The sequence below is a fragment of the Jaculus jaculus genome, chromosome 14 (genome assembly GCF_020740685.1).
Source record: "Jaculus jaculus isolate mJacJac1 chromosome 14, mJacJac1.mat.Y.cur, whole genome shotgun sequence".
NCBI lineage: Eukaryota > Metazoa > Chordata > Mammalia > Rodentia > Dipodidae > Jaculus > Jaculus jaculus.
The window spans coordinates 22043195-22058054 of record NC_059115.1 but is presented as its reverse complement, the minus strand read 5'-3'; the positions used below and the strand labels follow the sequence as shown (position 1 = coordinate 22058054).

The 14860-nt window shown below is 50.1% G+C and overlaps 1 protein-coding gene and 1 pseudogene across 1 annotated transcript in view; one reads left to right on the top strand and one right to left on the bottom strand.

Moving 5' to 3' along the window:
* Positions 1-1940: 1940 nt before the first annotated feature.
* LOC101609262 lies at positions 1941-3632 on the bottom strand (annotated as a pseudogene).
* Positions 3633-11442: 7810 nt separating this feature from the next.
* Sult2b1 (sulfotransferase family 2B member 1) overlaps positions 11443-14860 on the top strand; it is a 48082-nt gene continuing 44664 nt past the window's right edge. Inside the window, exon 1 of the mRNA XM_004672305.2 lies at positions 11443-11563. Coding sequence (XP_004672362.1) covers positions 11502-11563 — 62 coding nt within the window. The 5' untranslated portion in view covers positions 11443-11501. The remainder of the gene's footprint in view (positions 11564-14860) is intronic.

Below are 14860 nucleotides of genomic sequence, written 5' to 3'. Positions count from 1 at the left end.
TGCTCCTCCAGACACAAAATGAACTGGATATCTATGACCTCACAGTGCCTGACACTACCTACACAAGACCATCATAACAGGAGGAAAAGATCATGACATCAAAATAAAAAAGAGACTGATTGAGGGGGAGGGGATGTGATGGAGAGTGAAGTTTCAAAGGGGAAAGTGGGGGGAGGGAGGGGATTACCATGGATTATTGTCTACAATTATGGAAGTTGTCAATTAAAATTTTTTTTAAAAAGAGTTCAAGGTTATTCTTGACTATATAGCAAGTTCCAGGCTAGCCTGGGCTACATTCTCAGACTTGGTCTCAAAAAAAAAATAGACCAAAACAAGGTTTATTTTCAACCTTTAAACAGAATTATGTGTAAATTAGACTGGAAGGGCCATTTAGCAATGCAAGCAAAGCTAGTACAGACCCTCAACAGAAAGAAGCCAAATGTATGCAGCCACCACGTGTTCTCCAGTCATGGCTTCAATGATTACATTTTCTGAACCAAAAATCAGAACACATGGGTAGCAAAGGGTTTTTGTGTGCTCTGGGTGTAAGAGGTGATCCAAGCAATGTTGTTTTTTTTTAATTTTTTTGTTTATTTTTACTTATTTATTTGAGAGCGACAGACAGAGAGAGAAAGAGGCAGATATATATAGAGAGAGAATGGGCGCTCCAGGGCCTCCAGCCACTGCAAACGAACTCCAGACGCGTGCGCCCCCTTGTGCATCTGGCTAACGTGGGTCCAGGAGAACCGAGCCTTGAACCGGGGTCCTTAAGCTTCACAGGCAAGCGCTTAACCGCTAAGCCATCTCTCCAGCCCCCAAGTAATGTTTTTATCTTTTTAATGCCCAACACTTTGGCAAACACCAAGCCTTTTAATGGCATATGCCAAGATGGCAGAGTATTTAAAATCTAGATTGTCTCAGGAAATCAACTTACTATGACCACAATGACTGGAGTGTTATCCTTAGGACTCCTTATACTGGCTCTAAAAGAACAATTATTGTCTTTGCCCTTTTCCTAGGGAAATCAAACAGCACCGACTGAGGTCCAGCTATAGCCCAAAGCCACGTGCAGATGCCATGTTTAACTATGTATGCACTTGGAGACCACAGGAGTCCCAGTGCTAGTAACAGTTTAGAAATCCTGGAAGTGGATAACTAGTCCTTATCCTGAAAGACATGTGGTAAAACATGCATATGAAGGTTAGTCAGGAGCAACCCATCTGCTCAGGAGGGATGCAGGCAGAAAACGTGCCAAGCAGACACATTCACACTTGGGTTTCTATGTCTTGTCCCCAACTCTTCATCAGGTCTACTTTCTAGCCAGGTCCTATGGTTGCAGTGGCAGGTCATTTAGCAAAATACTTTTGTTTAAAAATTCATAGCCAAAATATGAGAGAGAGAAAAAGATAAAAATAAAAACACATAGCCAGTGATTAGCAATTTAAATGGGACATAAGTACTTAATAGTTAAATTCTGTTAATTATCAAAAGTCATGGCCTAGTGGGATTAGCAGCATCACAAATGAAATTAAACTGCAGCTCTGAAGGTTTTGTTGTTGTTGTTGTTTGGTTTTTCAAGGTAGGGTTTCGCTCTTGCTCATGCTGACCTGCAATTCATTATGTATTCTCAAGGTAGCCTTGAACTCTCGGGGATCCCCCTACCTCTGCCTCCCAAGTGCTGGGATTAAAGACATGTGCCGCCATGCCCAGCTAAGAAGTTTTTTCTAAATGCTTAACAAGTCTAATGCAGTGTTAATTGCACTTAAAACACATTGATTTATTATCATTTAATCTCTGAAATCTGTTCAGTTTTCATTTGCACAAAGAGAAAAAATGCATTATTTTGCATTATGAATATGATGAAAATCCCTTGCAGATTTGTGCATCAAACAGAGCTTCTGTTGTTCTCTGAAGCAGATTAAACTCGTCCTTGTGACATTTCAGAGCTTGGACTGCAGGGGCTTCAGGTGCTTGTGGAAAGATCCGTGGAGCCACTCAAACTTAAGTTTTCATGCACATTGCCAGCACAGCGGCTGAGAACAGAGCCAAGCATCCGATCCCCAAGGTATCAGCAAACACAACAGCGCTGGGCCGGATCACAGCACGCAGTTCCTGCCCGCGCTGACTCACCTGAGTCATTGGAGTGCTGGCTGACTCCACGCAAAGTATGTAAGAAACACAAATTTCTTAAGATAGCTTGGACTGCTTTATCTTGAATTTTGGGCACTTTTTCAAGGAAGAGCTTTACTACCACAAAGTGGCAATGAGCCTCACTTGCTCAAACCGGGTCCACAGAGTCTGGGTTGTGGATACAGAGATTGGGAAGGTCATTCAGTTGGGACACCAACTTCCCTGAGCGTAGCTTTTCATTAAAAAAACCTGGCCAACTGTCACATCATGACAGTTTTTTCTCCCTTGAAGGTGCAGGCCGGGGTGAACATGGTGTAAATAGTTGGAATACCACTGCTATGAGAATAGCCATGGCCACCAGAAGCCATGTGACATTCTCCATACCAGCGCTTACTATCCAGGTGGTGGAAGCCTTTAGCCCGGCGATGAGGGCATGAAGCTCAGGCGGCTCAGGTCCCCTTGGTTAATGTCCTCATTAATTCCATAATAGATGTCTTTCATGCATTTCCCCACAAACTGGAAGTCATAGGCTGTGGCCTGGAGCAGGAGGAGTTTATGCTGCTGGGTTTGAAAATCCAAAATCTGTGGTTCTGGTTCACCTGGCTTGATTTCAGACCGGCACTTCACGGCGCTGTATCGGATGGCAATGGTGCGTGTCTTGGACAAAGACTGAGCTGCTTCTCCCGCAAAGTAGGGCCTGTCGAACACCAAGGCCCCGAAGGTCACCTTGTTATTCAGGAGTTTCACAAAGGTGCCGTCAGGCTTCACACCTGGGCATATTTCAGCATCATGTTTTCTCTGGGAATATGGTAACTGCCCATTTTCAGGAAGCCGTTATCTATCTCTTCGTAACCAAATTTGGGATCAATATTCCCAAGAGTAATACCTGGCAAGGGCTTGTGAGTCTCAATTTCACAAACACAAATTAGGTACAATGAAGAGAGCAGACCACAGTTCTTTACCTGACGATGAACCGGGCAAGAACTACTGCATGGTCGGAAGTCTTGCCGAGCCTTCCAGACCACCACTTAACGGAGGTCACGGTAGGACTGTTAAGGAACTCTTGGGCTTTGGGGTCATATGCGGCAGTAGTTTCCAAGCCCCAGAGGTGAGTTCCATGACCCACCTCTGTCTGGGCATAAGTGCCAGTGATCTCCGAATCCAAATTCCAGGCTGGCATGAAGAAGTGTCCTGCTGCTCTGCGGTGGGCAGGAACACGCTCAGGTGAAGATCCAAAGGCACATGATTTCGTCAGGTCTGAGGTGCCACACTCTCTCATCTTCTTCACCATGGTGGCACTGTTCTTGACAGCCACTTCGTAAGGCTGGCTGCAAGTAAGGATGTTACTTACAGTCCTCGTGCTGGAAATCTGGGCTGTTGAGAATCAAGTTCTTGATCTCTCGGCAATGCCAGATGTTCTCGGGGCTGCCATCCAAAATGTGTGTGATCAACTCTGGGTTGCACACGGTGGAGGCCCGCTCCTTGTGCAGGTTGGGGTTCATGATGCCCACTGGGTCAGCGGCGGAGGAAGGAGTGGCAGAGGCGGCAGCGACGACAGGGCTTGGTTTTTAAATTTATTTATTTGGGCATGTGCACGTGCATTGGCTCTTCTTTTTTATTATTTTTTTAAATTTTTATTTATTTATTTGAGAGTGACAGACACAGAGAGAAAGACAGATAGAGGGAGAGAGAGAGAATGAGCGCACCAGGGCTTCCAGCCTCTGCAAACGAACTCCAGACGCGTGCGCCCCCTTGTGCATCTGGCTAACGTGGGACCTGGGGAACCGAGCCTCGAACCGGGGTCCTTAGGCTTCACAGGCAAGCGCTTAACCGCTAAGCCATCTCTCCAGCCCTGGCTCTTCTTTTTTAAAATTTGTATTTATTTGTGTGTGTGTGTGTGTGTGTGTGTGTGTGTGTGTGTGTGTGTGCCTGTATGCACCATAGGGCTCCACCGCCACTGAGGCAGGATCTCTTACTGATGCATATGAACTGTCAGACTGCAGAGAAATGTCAGACTAGCTGGCCCACAAGTTTATAGACTCATGTACTGCTTCGCATCTGACTTTACGTGGTTACTGGGGAGTTGAACCCTGGACAGTAGGCTTTTAAGCAAGTGCCTTTAACCACTAAACCATCTTCCCAGCTCTTTTTTTTTTTTTTTTTTTTTTTAGGTAGGGTTTCACTGTAGTCCAGTGGTGGCGTTGAACTCACAATGATCCTCCTACCTCTGCCTCCCAAATTCTGGGATTAAAGGTGTGCGCCACCACACCCAGCTTTAAAAAAAAAATTTTTTTTTTTTTTTGGTTTTTTGAGGTAGGGTCTCACTCTAGCCCAGGCTGACCTGGAATTCACTTTGTAGTCTCAGGGTGGGCTTGAACTCACAGTGATCTTCCTACCTCTGCCTCCCAAATGCTGGGATTAAAGGCATGTGCCACCACGCCCAGCTTAAAAAATATTTTTATTTACTTACTTGAGAGAGAGAGTGAGTATGGGCATGCCAGGGCCTTCTGACACTGCAAATGAACTCCAGATGTATGTGCCACTTTGTGCATCTGACTTTATGTGGGCACTGAGGAATCAAATCTGGGCTGTTAGGCTTTCAGGCTTTGCAAGCAAGTGCCTTTAACAGTTGAACCATCTCTCCAGCCCTCCCCCCCCCACCCTTTTTGAAACCAAGTCTTTCTTTGCAACCCTGGCTGGCCTGGAACTTGTAGCAATCCTCCTGCCTCAGCTTTTTCAATACTAGGATTGGAGGCATGCACCAAGCCTTGCTTATTTTAATTTCTTCTCCTTCTTGTATCCCAGTGCTCAGAACAGTACCAGGCACAGGACAGGTGCTTTGCAGAGCCGCACGAGGGATGGCTGCCAGTGGAAGGAAACAGAGCTGGAAGGAGGGGGTTGGTAGAGCAGGTTTTTGGGGACTGAGGGCCAGGGCGGAAGCATGAGTCCATGAAGACATAGATGCTGTTAGTGAGGAGCCACCCAGGAAGCAGGAGGAGAGAAGATGGACCAGGGATTGGGGTGTCCTGTTCTCCCACTTGAGCAGGCCTACACACCCGCCCTCAGGCTGGGCCTCCCTGGAGACACTGAGACAAAGAGAGAGGGTGGGGAGGGGGGACATAGGGATACCCAACTGGCACAGCGGGTTTGGCTGGTCTTAACATTTGGCAAGGGAGGGTGTCAGGGAGGGGTGAGGATGGCGCTGGAACAACCTCAGCCCCTGAGTCTAGGGGCGTTGGAGGGTGGCACCTCATTCACCTGATCCACCTATGGATTCCAGGACCCCCATCCAAATGCCATCACCCAGCATCTTTGGTGCCTCTCCCATGTGAGGCCATTAAGAAATTCCTCCTCCCTCACACAGGAGAGTCTTTCTGAGCCTTCCTAACTCCCTCCCTCAGACCAAGCGGGAGTCTTCCCTAGCCCCTCCCCTTAGATACAGAAGCCCTCCCCAGTCCTCCTCCATCAGATCAGGACTGGCCCTCATCTCCAGATCTCCACCCCCTCCCTGCCCCCCAACAGCCCTATGGCTCCCCCTCTCTGCCCTGCTGCTCCCTATCTCCTTTGTCTTTGTGGCCAAGCAGCCTCTTGGGACCCAGGCCATCTCTCCTAGTGTCCTCTCTTAATGTCCACTGGCTCTGGGCCCAGTGGTGACAGCCATGAGGTCTCCACGTGGCCTCAAACCCCACACAGTAATTGAAGACGGGGATCGGGGAGGCACAGGGTGGGGCAGGCTGGTAGCATCCCCCAGCGTCCCCCGGGGCTGCAGCCGCGTGGAGCAATCAGGGTGGAGAGCTACAAGGTTTCTGTCACACAGCCCGCCCCGCCCCGAGATGGACCCACTGATTAGAGGAGAGGCAGGAGGAAGAGTGGGTGGAGCCAGCTTTGGGGTGTCAGTGGTGGCCTCCCACCTCATCCAGTTGAAGGTTTTCACTTCCTCCCCACAGCAACTCTGCAGTGCCCTAGGTTACATCCTGTAACCTACCCTTCCCCACCCTTTCCCAGACCCAAGTGGTCAGGGTTCCTTTTCATGGATCTGGGTCCCCAGCACCCTACCTCGTAGGAGGCCCAGCACCCAGGAGTCCAGGACTCATCTTCAGCCTGTTTCCTCACCCCATTCAGGTTCCTTTCTGACTCAGGATTGGGGACCCAGCTGCACTTTCTAGGGATCCCTACCTCTCACAGCCTGAGCATTTCCTGTGTTTCTGACAATGACAGCTATTGGCTTTTAATGGAAAGGCTCAGCTCTGAAGGTGACAATGGCCTGGTTCTTGGGATAAGTGACCTCATGACCCAGTGACCTCCCCTCTGTGGATTCCAAGAGGCATTCTGGGAAGCAGATAAGTGGGGAGTGACAACCCGGCCCAAGCAGGGCAGCCCATCCCTATGGGTCCCCAGGGAGTGTCTCCAGATGCCCACTATTCAGGACCCAGGACAGCCTCTCTCCCTTAGAGCACTTCTACAGTCCTTGCCCACCAGACACCCCCCCAGGTCCTGCTCTCTCTCTAGAGCTACTCTCCGTTCCCCTGGGCTTAGCCCCGCAGCCAGCAGACTGCACAAGAACGCACACGGCGCATGTAGACTTTTATTTATTTATTTATTTATTTTTGAGGTAGGGTCTTCCTTTAGCCCAAACTGACCTGGAATTCAATATATAGTCTAAGGCTGGCCTTGAACCCACAGCAATCCTCCTACTTTTGCCTTCCAAGTGCTAGGATTAAAGGTGTGCCCCACCACGTCCGACAGAATTTTTTACATATATATTTATTTGCAAGCAGAGAGGGTGGAAGAGAGAGAGAGAGAGAGAGAAAGAATAATCATACCAGGGCATCTTTCCATGGCAAACTCCAGATGCATGTGCTACTTTGTACATCTGGCTTTACGTGGATGTTGGGGAATTGAACCTGGGGCCATCAACTTTGCAAGCCTTTTTTAAACCACTGAGCCATTTCTCCTGCCCATACGTGGATTTTGAAACTTTGTAGTCACCTTTGAGATAGGGTGTCACTCTGTGATCCAGGCTTGCCTCAAAGTCAGTGTCTTCCTGCTTTGTCTCCTGAGTGCTGGGGGATCACAGGCACGCAACACCATGTCACATTTTAAAAAATATATTTTATTTATTTATTTGAGAAAGAGACAGGATGGACACGCCAGAACCTCCTGCCAATGCAAAGATGCACCACTTTGTGCATCTGGCTTTATGTGGGTCCTGGGGAATCAAACCCAGGCCATCATGCTTTGCAAGCACCTTTAACTGCTAAGCCACTCCCCTTCATTTTTTTTTCTTTTGAAGTGAAAAGAGGGGCTGGGGAGTTGGCTCAGTGATTAAGTGCTCTTGCTCTGCAAGCATGAGGATTCAAAAGGGCCTGAGGTCATCTGAGTTTGATTCCCTGATACTCATATAAACAGCTGGGCATGGCCACACACACCAGGAACCCCAGTCCTGTGGACAGCAAAGACTGGGAATCACTGGGGCTTGCTGGTCAACCAGTATGGACAATAACAGGTTTGGGATCAGTGAGAGACTTCACCTCAAGATGAGAAACAGAGGAAGACATCCATTGGTTCTCCTTTGACCTCCACAGATGAACACACATGGGATGTATGCATCTGCACAAGTGTGTGCACACAATATCACACACACTACACTACTCATGCAAAAAGCAAAAAAAAAAAAAAAAAAAAGTACTGAAAGATGGCTTAGCGGTTAAGCGCTTGCCTGTGAAGCCTAAGGACCCCGGTTTGAGGCCTGATTCCCCAGGACCCACGTTAGCCAGATGCACAAGGGGCCGCACACATCTGGAGTTTGTTTGCAGTGGCTGGAGGCCCTGGCATGCCTGTGCTCTCTCTCTGCCTCTATCTGCCTCTTCCTCTCTCTCTGTCACTCTCAAATAAATAAATAAAAAAAAAATTTTAAAAAGAGAGAGAGGAAAAAAGTGAAGAGATTAAATTATTATTATTATTTGTTTTTTAATTAGTTAATTTATTTATCTGAGACAAAAATGAGGCAGAGAGAGGGAATGGGCATGCCAGGGCTTCCAGACACTGTAAACAAACTCTAGATGCATGCATCCTCTTGTGCATCTGGCTTACGTGGGTCCTGGAGAATCAAACCGGGATCCTTTAGGTTTGTAGGCAAATTCCTTAGCTGCTAAGCCATCTCTCTGGCCCTATTATTTGGTTTTTGATGTAGGCTCTCACTCTAGCCCAGGTTGACCTAGAATTCATGATGTAGTCCCAGGCTGGCCTGTACTAACAGCAATCCTCCTAGGTCTGTCTCCTGAGTGCTGGGTTTAAAGGCATGCACTACCATACCTGACCTGTTATTTTTAGAAATATACTGTATTTAATTCAAGGTATCTATCATTTCAACATGCAATGATATCAGTTACTGAGACTTCGTCCAGGCCTAGTATTTGAATTCCACTGCTCACTTTTCTTAAGTGTTTTCAAGGTAGGGTCTTGCTCTAGCCCAGGTTGACCTGGAATTCACTATGTAGTCTCCAAGTGGCTTCAAACTCATGTGATCCTCCCACCTCTGCCTCCCGAGTGCTGGGATTAAAGGTGTGCACCACCATACCCAGCTTTTAAAACATGTTTACTTATTTACTTGCAAGTAGAGAGAGTTAGAGTGAAGAAAGTCAGAGAATGGGCCCACCAGGGCCTCCAGCTGCTATAAATGAACTCCAGATGCATGTTCCACTTTGAGCATCTTGCTTTATGTGGGTACTGGGGAACTGAACCTGTGCCTTAGACTTTGCAGGCAAGCGCCTTAACCACTGAACCATTGCTACAGCCCCTAAAAGTTTTCACTTTTTTAGTCACACATGCTGCATTTCTGGTGCTAAACAGTCAGCTCAGCTCTAAGCTACGTTTACTTAGCTGGCTTGCTGTGGACTAACCCATAGGAACCTCTCCCATACTGGCTGAAGAGGTAGATAGATGGATGGATTAGGAATGGAAGGATGAATAGGTTGATGGATGGATGACAGAGTGGAAGGATGAATGATTGGATAGGTAGATGAGTAGATGCATGGATAGGCACGTCAGTGGGCGGGAGGGTGGAAAGGTCAATGAGTGGGTGGATGAGTGAGTGAGGAGATGAGTAGGTGGATATCATGTTGAATAAGTGGATAGGTAAGAAGATGGATGGGTGGATGGCTGGATGGGTGAGTGGCAGAGTGGATAGATGGATGGATAGGGGAATGGATCGATGAATGAGTAGATGGATGGCATGTTGGGTGAATGGGTGGACAGGTAGGTGGGTGGAGGGATGGATGCATGGATAGCTGGATTCATGGAGAGTAGGCAGGCACATGGGTGGGTGGGTATATGAATGAGTGGGTAGATTGATAAGTGGATATACAGATGGATAGATGGGTGGACGGATTAATGGACTGATGAATAGATTGTGGGTGAGTGGATGGGTAGATGGTTGAACAGATTGATAAATGCATAGATGGATATGTGTATAGCTGGCTGGTTGGGTGGATAGATGGAGGTAGATGATGGGTACGTGCGTGAATAGATGAATGAATGGTTAGACATATATGTGTTAGTCAGCTTTTAATTAATATAACAAAATACTGCAGGAAGGCTATTTTATAAAGCAAGGGGTTTATTTTTGGTGCCCAGATCTGGAAGGACACGGTCCAAACGGATTTACGCATGAGGTTTCGAGCCTGCGTCTCATCATGGTGGGCGTGTGTGCAGAGTTCTTTGTCCTGTGGTGTGATGCCTCCTTCTCCCTCTAAAGCCCTCTGGATGCTCTACAGGGGCTCCACCTCGGTGACCTAATCTTACCCAGTCACTTCCCAGAGGCCCCACCTCTCCACGTCATGGTTGGATTAAGTTTCAGCCCTGCTAATACCAGTAACAAAAGACCTTGGGGGCTGAGCTCCGGCCTGAGTTACTGGGAAGACCCGTTCAGACTGCAGCAGACGGTGGGCTGGAAGGGCAAACACCCAGGCTCTGCCCCTCCTGCTCCTGCCAGCTCCCTGGGCCCTTGTTCTGTGGCTCAGGCTGCTCTTGAATCCCCTTGCTGCCTCCTGCGGGCCTAGAACCCCATCGTGTCTGTGGGGCTCTGACTTCCATTAGTGTCCTCCCTCCCATTACTGCCTAAGTTGTCATTCTGGTGACTTCCAGGCTTGTCATGTCCCTAGATAGGGTGCAGACCCCCAGCATTGCCCTCCCTATGCTCCCCGAGTCTCGGCGGTCTGCTCTCCCCCCCCCCCCCACGTGTCATTCACTCCGTCTCTCAGCACTAAGCGGCTCAGTCCACGAGTGAGCATTTACCAGGGAAGAACCGCGGCACTCCAGGCACGTTCTGGAAAGCTACTGCTGGCCGACTCAGAGCAGGCCTGCCCTCGGGAGGCTGGCAGCCAGCAAAGCATTTAGGAGGTGTCTCTTATCTCACTGTCTCTCTTCTTGCGTCTCTGTCTCTTGCTGTTTCCGACTCACTCGGTATGTCTCTGTCTGTTATCTCTCGCTGTCACTGGCACTCTTTGTGTGTCTCTCAGGTGTCTCTCTCTGTGTGCTCTGTCTCTGTCTGTGTCTCTCTGTCTCTGTCGCTGTGTGATACTTTCTTCCGCACCTCTCGTTTTCTGTGTCTCTGTCTCTGCATCTTTCACTCTCTACGTGTCTGTCTCTCTGCATCTCTCACTGTGTCTCTGTCTCTGTGCACCTCTGTCTCTCTGCATCCCTCACTGTCTCTGTCTCTGACTGTGTCTCTGTCTCTCTGCATCTCTCACTGTCTTTTGTTATCTCTGTGTCTATGTCTCTGACTGTGTGTCTGTCTCTCTGTATCTTTCACTGTCTCTGTCTCTGCATCTCTCCCTGTCCCTCTCTGTCTTCTTGGCCTGCTGGGCCAGCTACATGTCTGTCTGTCTCTCCTCACAGGGCAGTTCCAAGACCCCCAGCCTCCCATGGTGGTAAGCCTGGCTGACAGGAGATGCTCAGCCAACAGTTCTTTAAATGGGATGAAGGAAGGAAAGAAGGAAAGGATGGGTAGATGGATGCATGAATGAAGGAAAGATGGAATGAATGAAAGAAGGAATGGAGGGAGGAAAGATGGGAGGAGGGAAGAAGGAGGAGGAGCTGCTTGGCTGGGCACGGGATGGGCAGTGGCTGTGGTGGCCACTTGGGGTGCAGGCGGAAGTCCCTGTGGTTGGCTGTGGACTCTGGCTGTGGGCATTCCGCCCTCGCTCAGGGAGGGCAGGCCTCTCCCTCTCCGCCTGCGGGAGGCGTGGGCAGCAGCTGGGAGAACCGGCTGCGCCCCTCCCCTGGGCCGGGTAGGCACCTGGCGCTGGCAGGAGCGGCAGACGCTGCACACCTGGCCACGGCGCCCAGCTCCTGCTCCTGCCCTGGCGGCCATGGACGGGCAGCAGATCCCAGCCCTGTGGGACACCTATGAGAACAGCATGTCGGAGATCAGGTGAGACCCAGGGAAGGGGCTCAACCTGGGGACCTACCGGGCAGGGAGGACAGTGAGCCATCACAACTGGAGTGTCCCTCCAATGCCTCAGTGGTTCTCTTGTCCCAGGGGTGGGGCTGAGGAACCGGGAACCCCAGCAGCTGCAGGAAAGCTGAAGGCACTCTGGCTGCTGTCCCGGGACACTCCAAGGAAACCCCGCTTGCTCTCACTGAGATGGAGCTGGCTCTGTCCCCATCCCAGACCCCAGGGAGGATGGATGGAGCGCAAAGGTGGGGGATATGGAGAGCAGTAGGAGGGAGAAACTGCAGCCCCAAGGCTGCTTTGAGGTGAGGAGGATCAAGACAGAGTTAAGGCAGGCTTCTCCTCACATAGGGAGCATGCGTGGCCCCTCTGACATGCTTCCTAGATGGGGAAACTGAGGCTGAGAAGGAAAGAGACCTGATCACCGAATCTGTGGCTTCTTTCTCTACTGGGCAAGCTTGCTCCTCTTGGCTCCACTTTTCAGCTGAGCAAGCAGAGGCCCAGAGAGGGCAGGCAGCTTGCCTAAGATCACACAGAGCTGCTGACTGATCAGCATGGTATCGGACACTGTCCCTCTGCCCTCCTAGACTTCTGCAGCCACCTTGGGCTGTGATGTTGGAAGCGGGGTGGGGGGATGACAGGGGACAGGCAAGCCGGTCTCCACTCCAATTGCCTCACTCTTATATTACACTACTTTGAGTCTTGCTATCCCTTCTCTCAGTGGAGAGCCAGGGTGTGGAGAGAGAAAGCCCTTGAGGAGCCTGGACTCCAGAGACCAGGCAGTTGACTGCTGTGTGACCTAGGCAAGCTTCCTGGCTTCTCTGGGCCTTCTTGGGCTAAGAGCTGCCTTCCTCTGCCCGGAAGGTGCCAGCATTCTCTGAGTCCACATCCTTTCCTCTGGGCTTCTGTCTATCTCCAAGTCAAGGGCTTCACCCCACCTAGCACCTAGAGCTTCCTCCTGGCCCTTGCCCGGTGGACACCAACTCTCCTCTCCCCCCCCCCCGCCCCCGCCCCCCCCCCAAGTGACTCTCCTCTGCACGTGATTGTGATTCAGTCATTTGCCCTCTCTGAACCCCAATCCTGTCATCCAACATGCGATGTGGGGATAAGCTCCTCCTCCCGTGAAGGTCACAGTCAGTCCCCAAGCCCTACCCCTACCCCACCCCCCACCCCCGTTCTAGACTTTCTTCCCACAGCCTCATCCTCTCCCTCTGGAGCCTCGCCCCAGCCTCTCCCATCCTGCCAGCCATCCTGTGACTCCTCAGCACCCTGGCCCCTCCAGGTCCAGGTTTGCCAGCCTCGCCCCCACCCCCAGCTCTCCTCCTGGCCTGCATTCCATCCGCCCTACGACTTTGGGTTCCTGGGCCACGCCCCACTCTTCCCTGTCCCGGTGCCTTTGCACATCCAGTTCTTTGGCAAGGACTCGCAGAGACGCTCTTTCTAAACCTCAAGTCTGTGTCCACTGCTGACCCCTGCTCTGGTGCTTTCCATGCATCCTCAGCATCTAGAGAAGTGCCTTCTAAAAGGGTTTCGTTCAAGACTCATGTTCCGCCCCCGCCCCATACCCAGGGCAAAAATACAAAATACGATGCAGGGAAGGCTAGCTCTGGAATGCAATGGTGCTCAAGGCTGGCTCCCCTGGCTCCCCTCATTGGCTTCCTACACCCTAACTCGCCACTCTTGCTACATGAGTTAGTTGGGTGGTCCCCACCGCACTCCCAGCCTCGCCCACCCTCTCTCACCGCCTGACTTCCCCCAGCTTCTTCCTCCAGCGCCCACCACCCGCTTCTGGGCCTTTGAGCAAGTTCTTTCCCCCGCCCTGTCTGTCGTTGAACAAACTGCGTCTCCGATTTAAAATTAAAATGTCAAACTTCAGCTGTTTAGGATTCTTGGCAGAGAGGTGGAGGGGCAGACCCACAACCTAAGGACCATGGCAGGAACACTGTGGTCTGTCTTAAGTCTAGGGCCGTACCTCCCTGAATGCGCCCCATCTCACCTGATCTCAGAAGCTAAGCAGTCCGACTGGGTAGTCCTTGGATGGGAAGAACACTGTGGTCTGTGTTAAGATCCATCCCAGCGGGCACGGTGGTGCTCTGCTTTAATTCCAGCACTGGGGAGGCAGAGGTAGGAAGATTGCTGTGAATTCAAGACCACCCTGAGACTACATAGTGAATTCCAGGTCAGCCTGGGCTAGAGTAAGACCCTAACTTGAAAAAAAAAAAAAAAAAGAAGAAAAAAAGGCGCACCAGTTCACCATGTCCTGACAGGGTCAAGGTATAGGGAACTATTGTGAGCAATGACCTGGGATGAATGAATGAATGGAGGGGTGAGGTCAGGAAATCTTCGATTCTGGGGCGAGTCAGGGCAAAGGGCAGGTGAAGAGGGGTAGGCAGGGAACAAAAGTGTAAGCTGGGTGGAGCACAGGAGGTGCCCTGATGGGGTGAAGTTCATCCCACCATGCCTCAGAAGCTGTGATGATTTTCTTTTTTTTTTCCTTCTTTCTTTTTTTTTTTTTATCTCTTTCATTTTTAAGCTCCTGGTGAACTGTGATCTGTTCTGGAACACAGGTCACATGACACAAACCCTCCGGGATTTAATTTGGGCTACAGGGCAGCTCATAAGATATACCACTTAGAATAGAGTCGGCAATGGTGTGGGCCACACGTCTGACTTGGTATAGATACGTCTTGCACAGCTTCACGTGAATCCAGTGGACTGAAAAAGGCATAATGGGGTGTTGGAGAGATGTCTAGGCAGTTAAGGCGCTTGCTGCAAAGCCTAATGACCCGGGTTCGGTTCGCCAGGACCCACATAAAGCCAGATGCACAAAGTGGTGCATGCACCTGAACTTAGTTTGCACTGACAAGAGGTCCTGGTGTGTCAAGTTTCGGTCTCTCTCTGTTTGCGAACAAATAAAAAAAAATTTAAAGAATATTCTAGGGCTGGAGAGATGGCTTAGCAGTTAAGGCACTTGCCTGCAAAGCCTAAAGACCCAGGTTCCATGCCCCAGGACCCATGTAAGCCAGTTGCACATGGTGGAGCATGCATCTAGAGTTCGCTTGCAATGGCTGAAAGCTTGAGCGCACCTGTTCTCTCCCTCTCTCAAATAAATAAAATAAATTTAAAAAAAATTTTTTAAAAAGAATATTCTAGCCAGGCATGGTGGCACACACCTTTAATCCCACACTCAGGAGGCAGACGTAGGAGGATTGCTGTGCGCTTGAGGCCACCCTGAGACTGTTCCAGGTCATCCTGGGCTAGAGCAAGTCCCTCCCT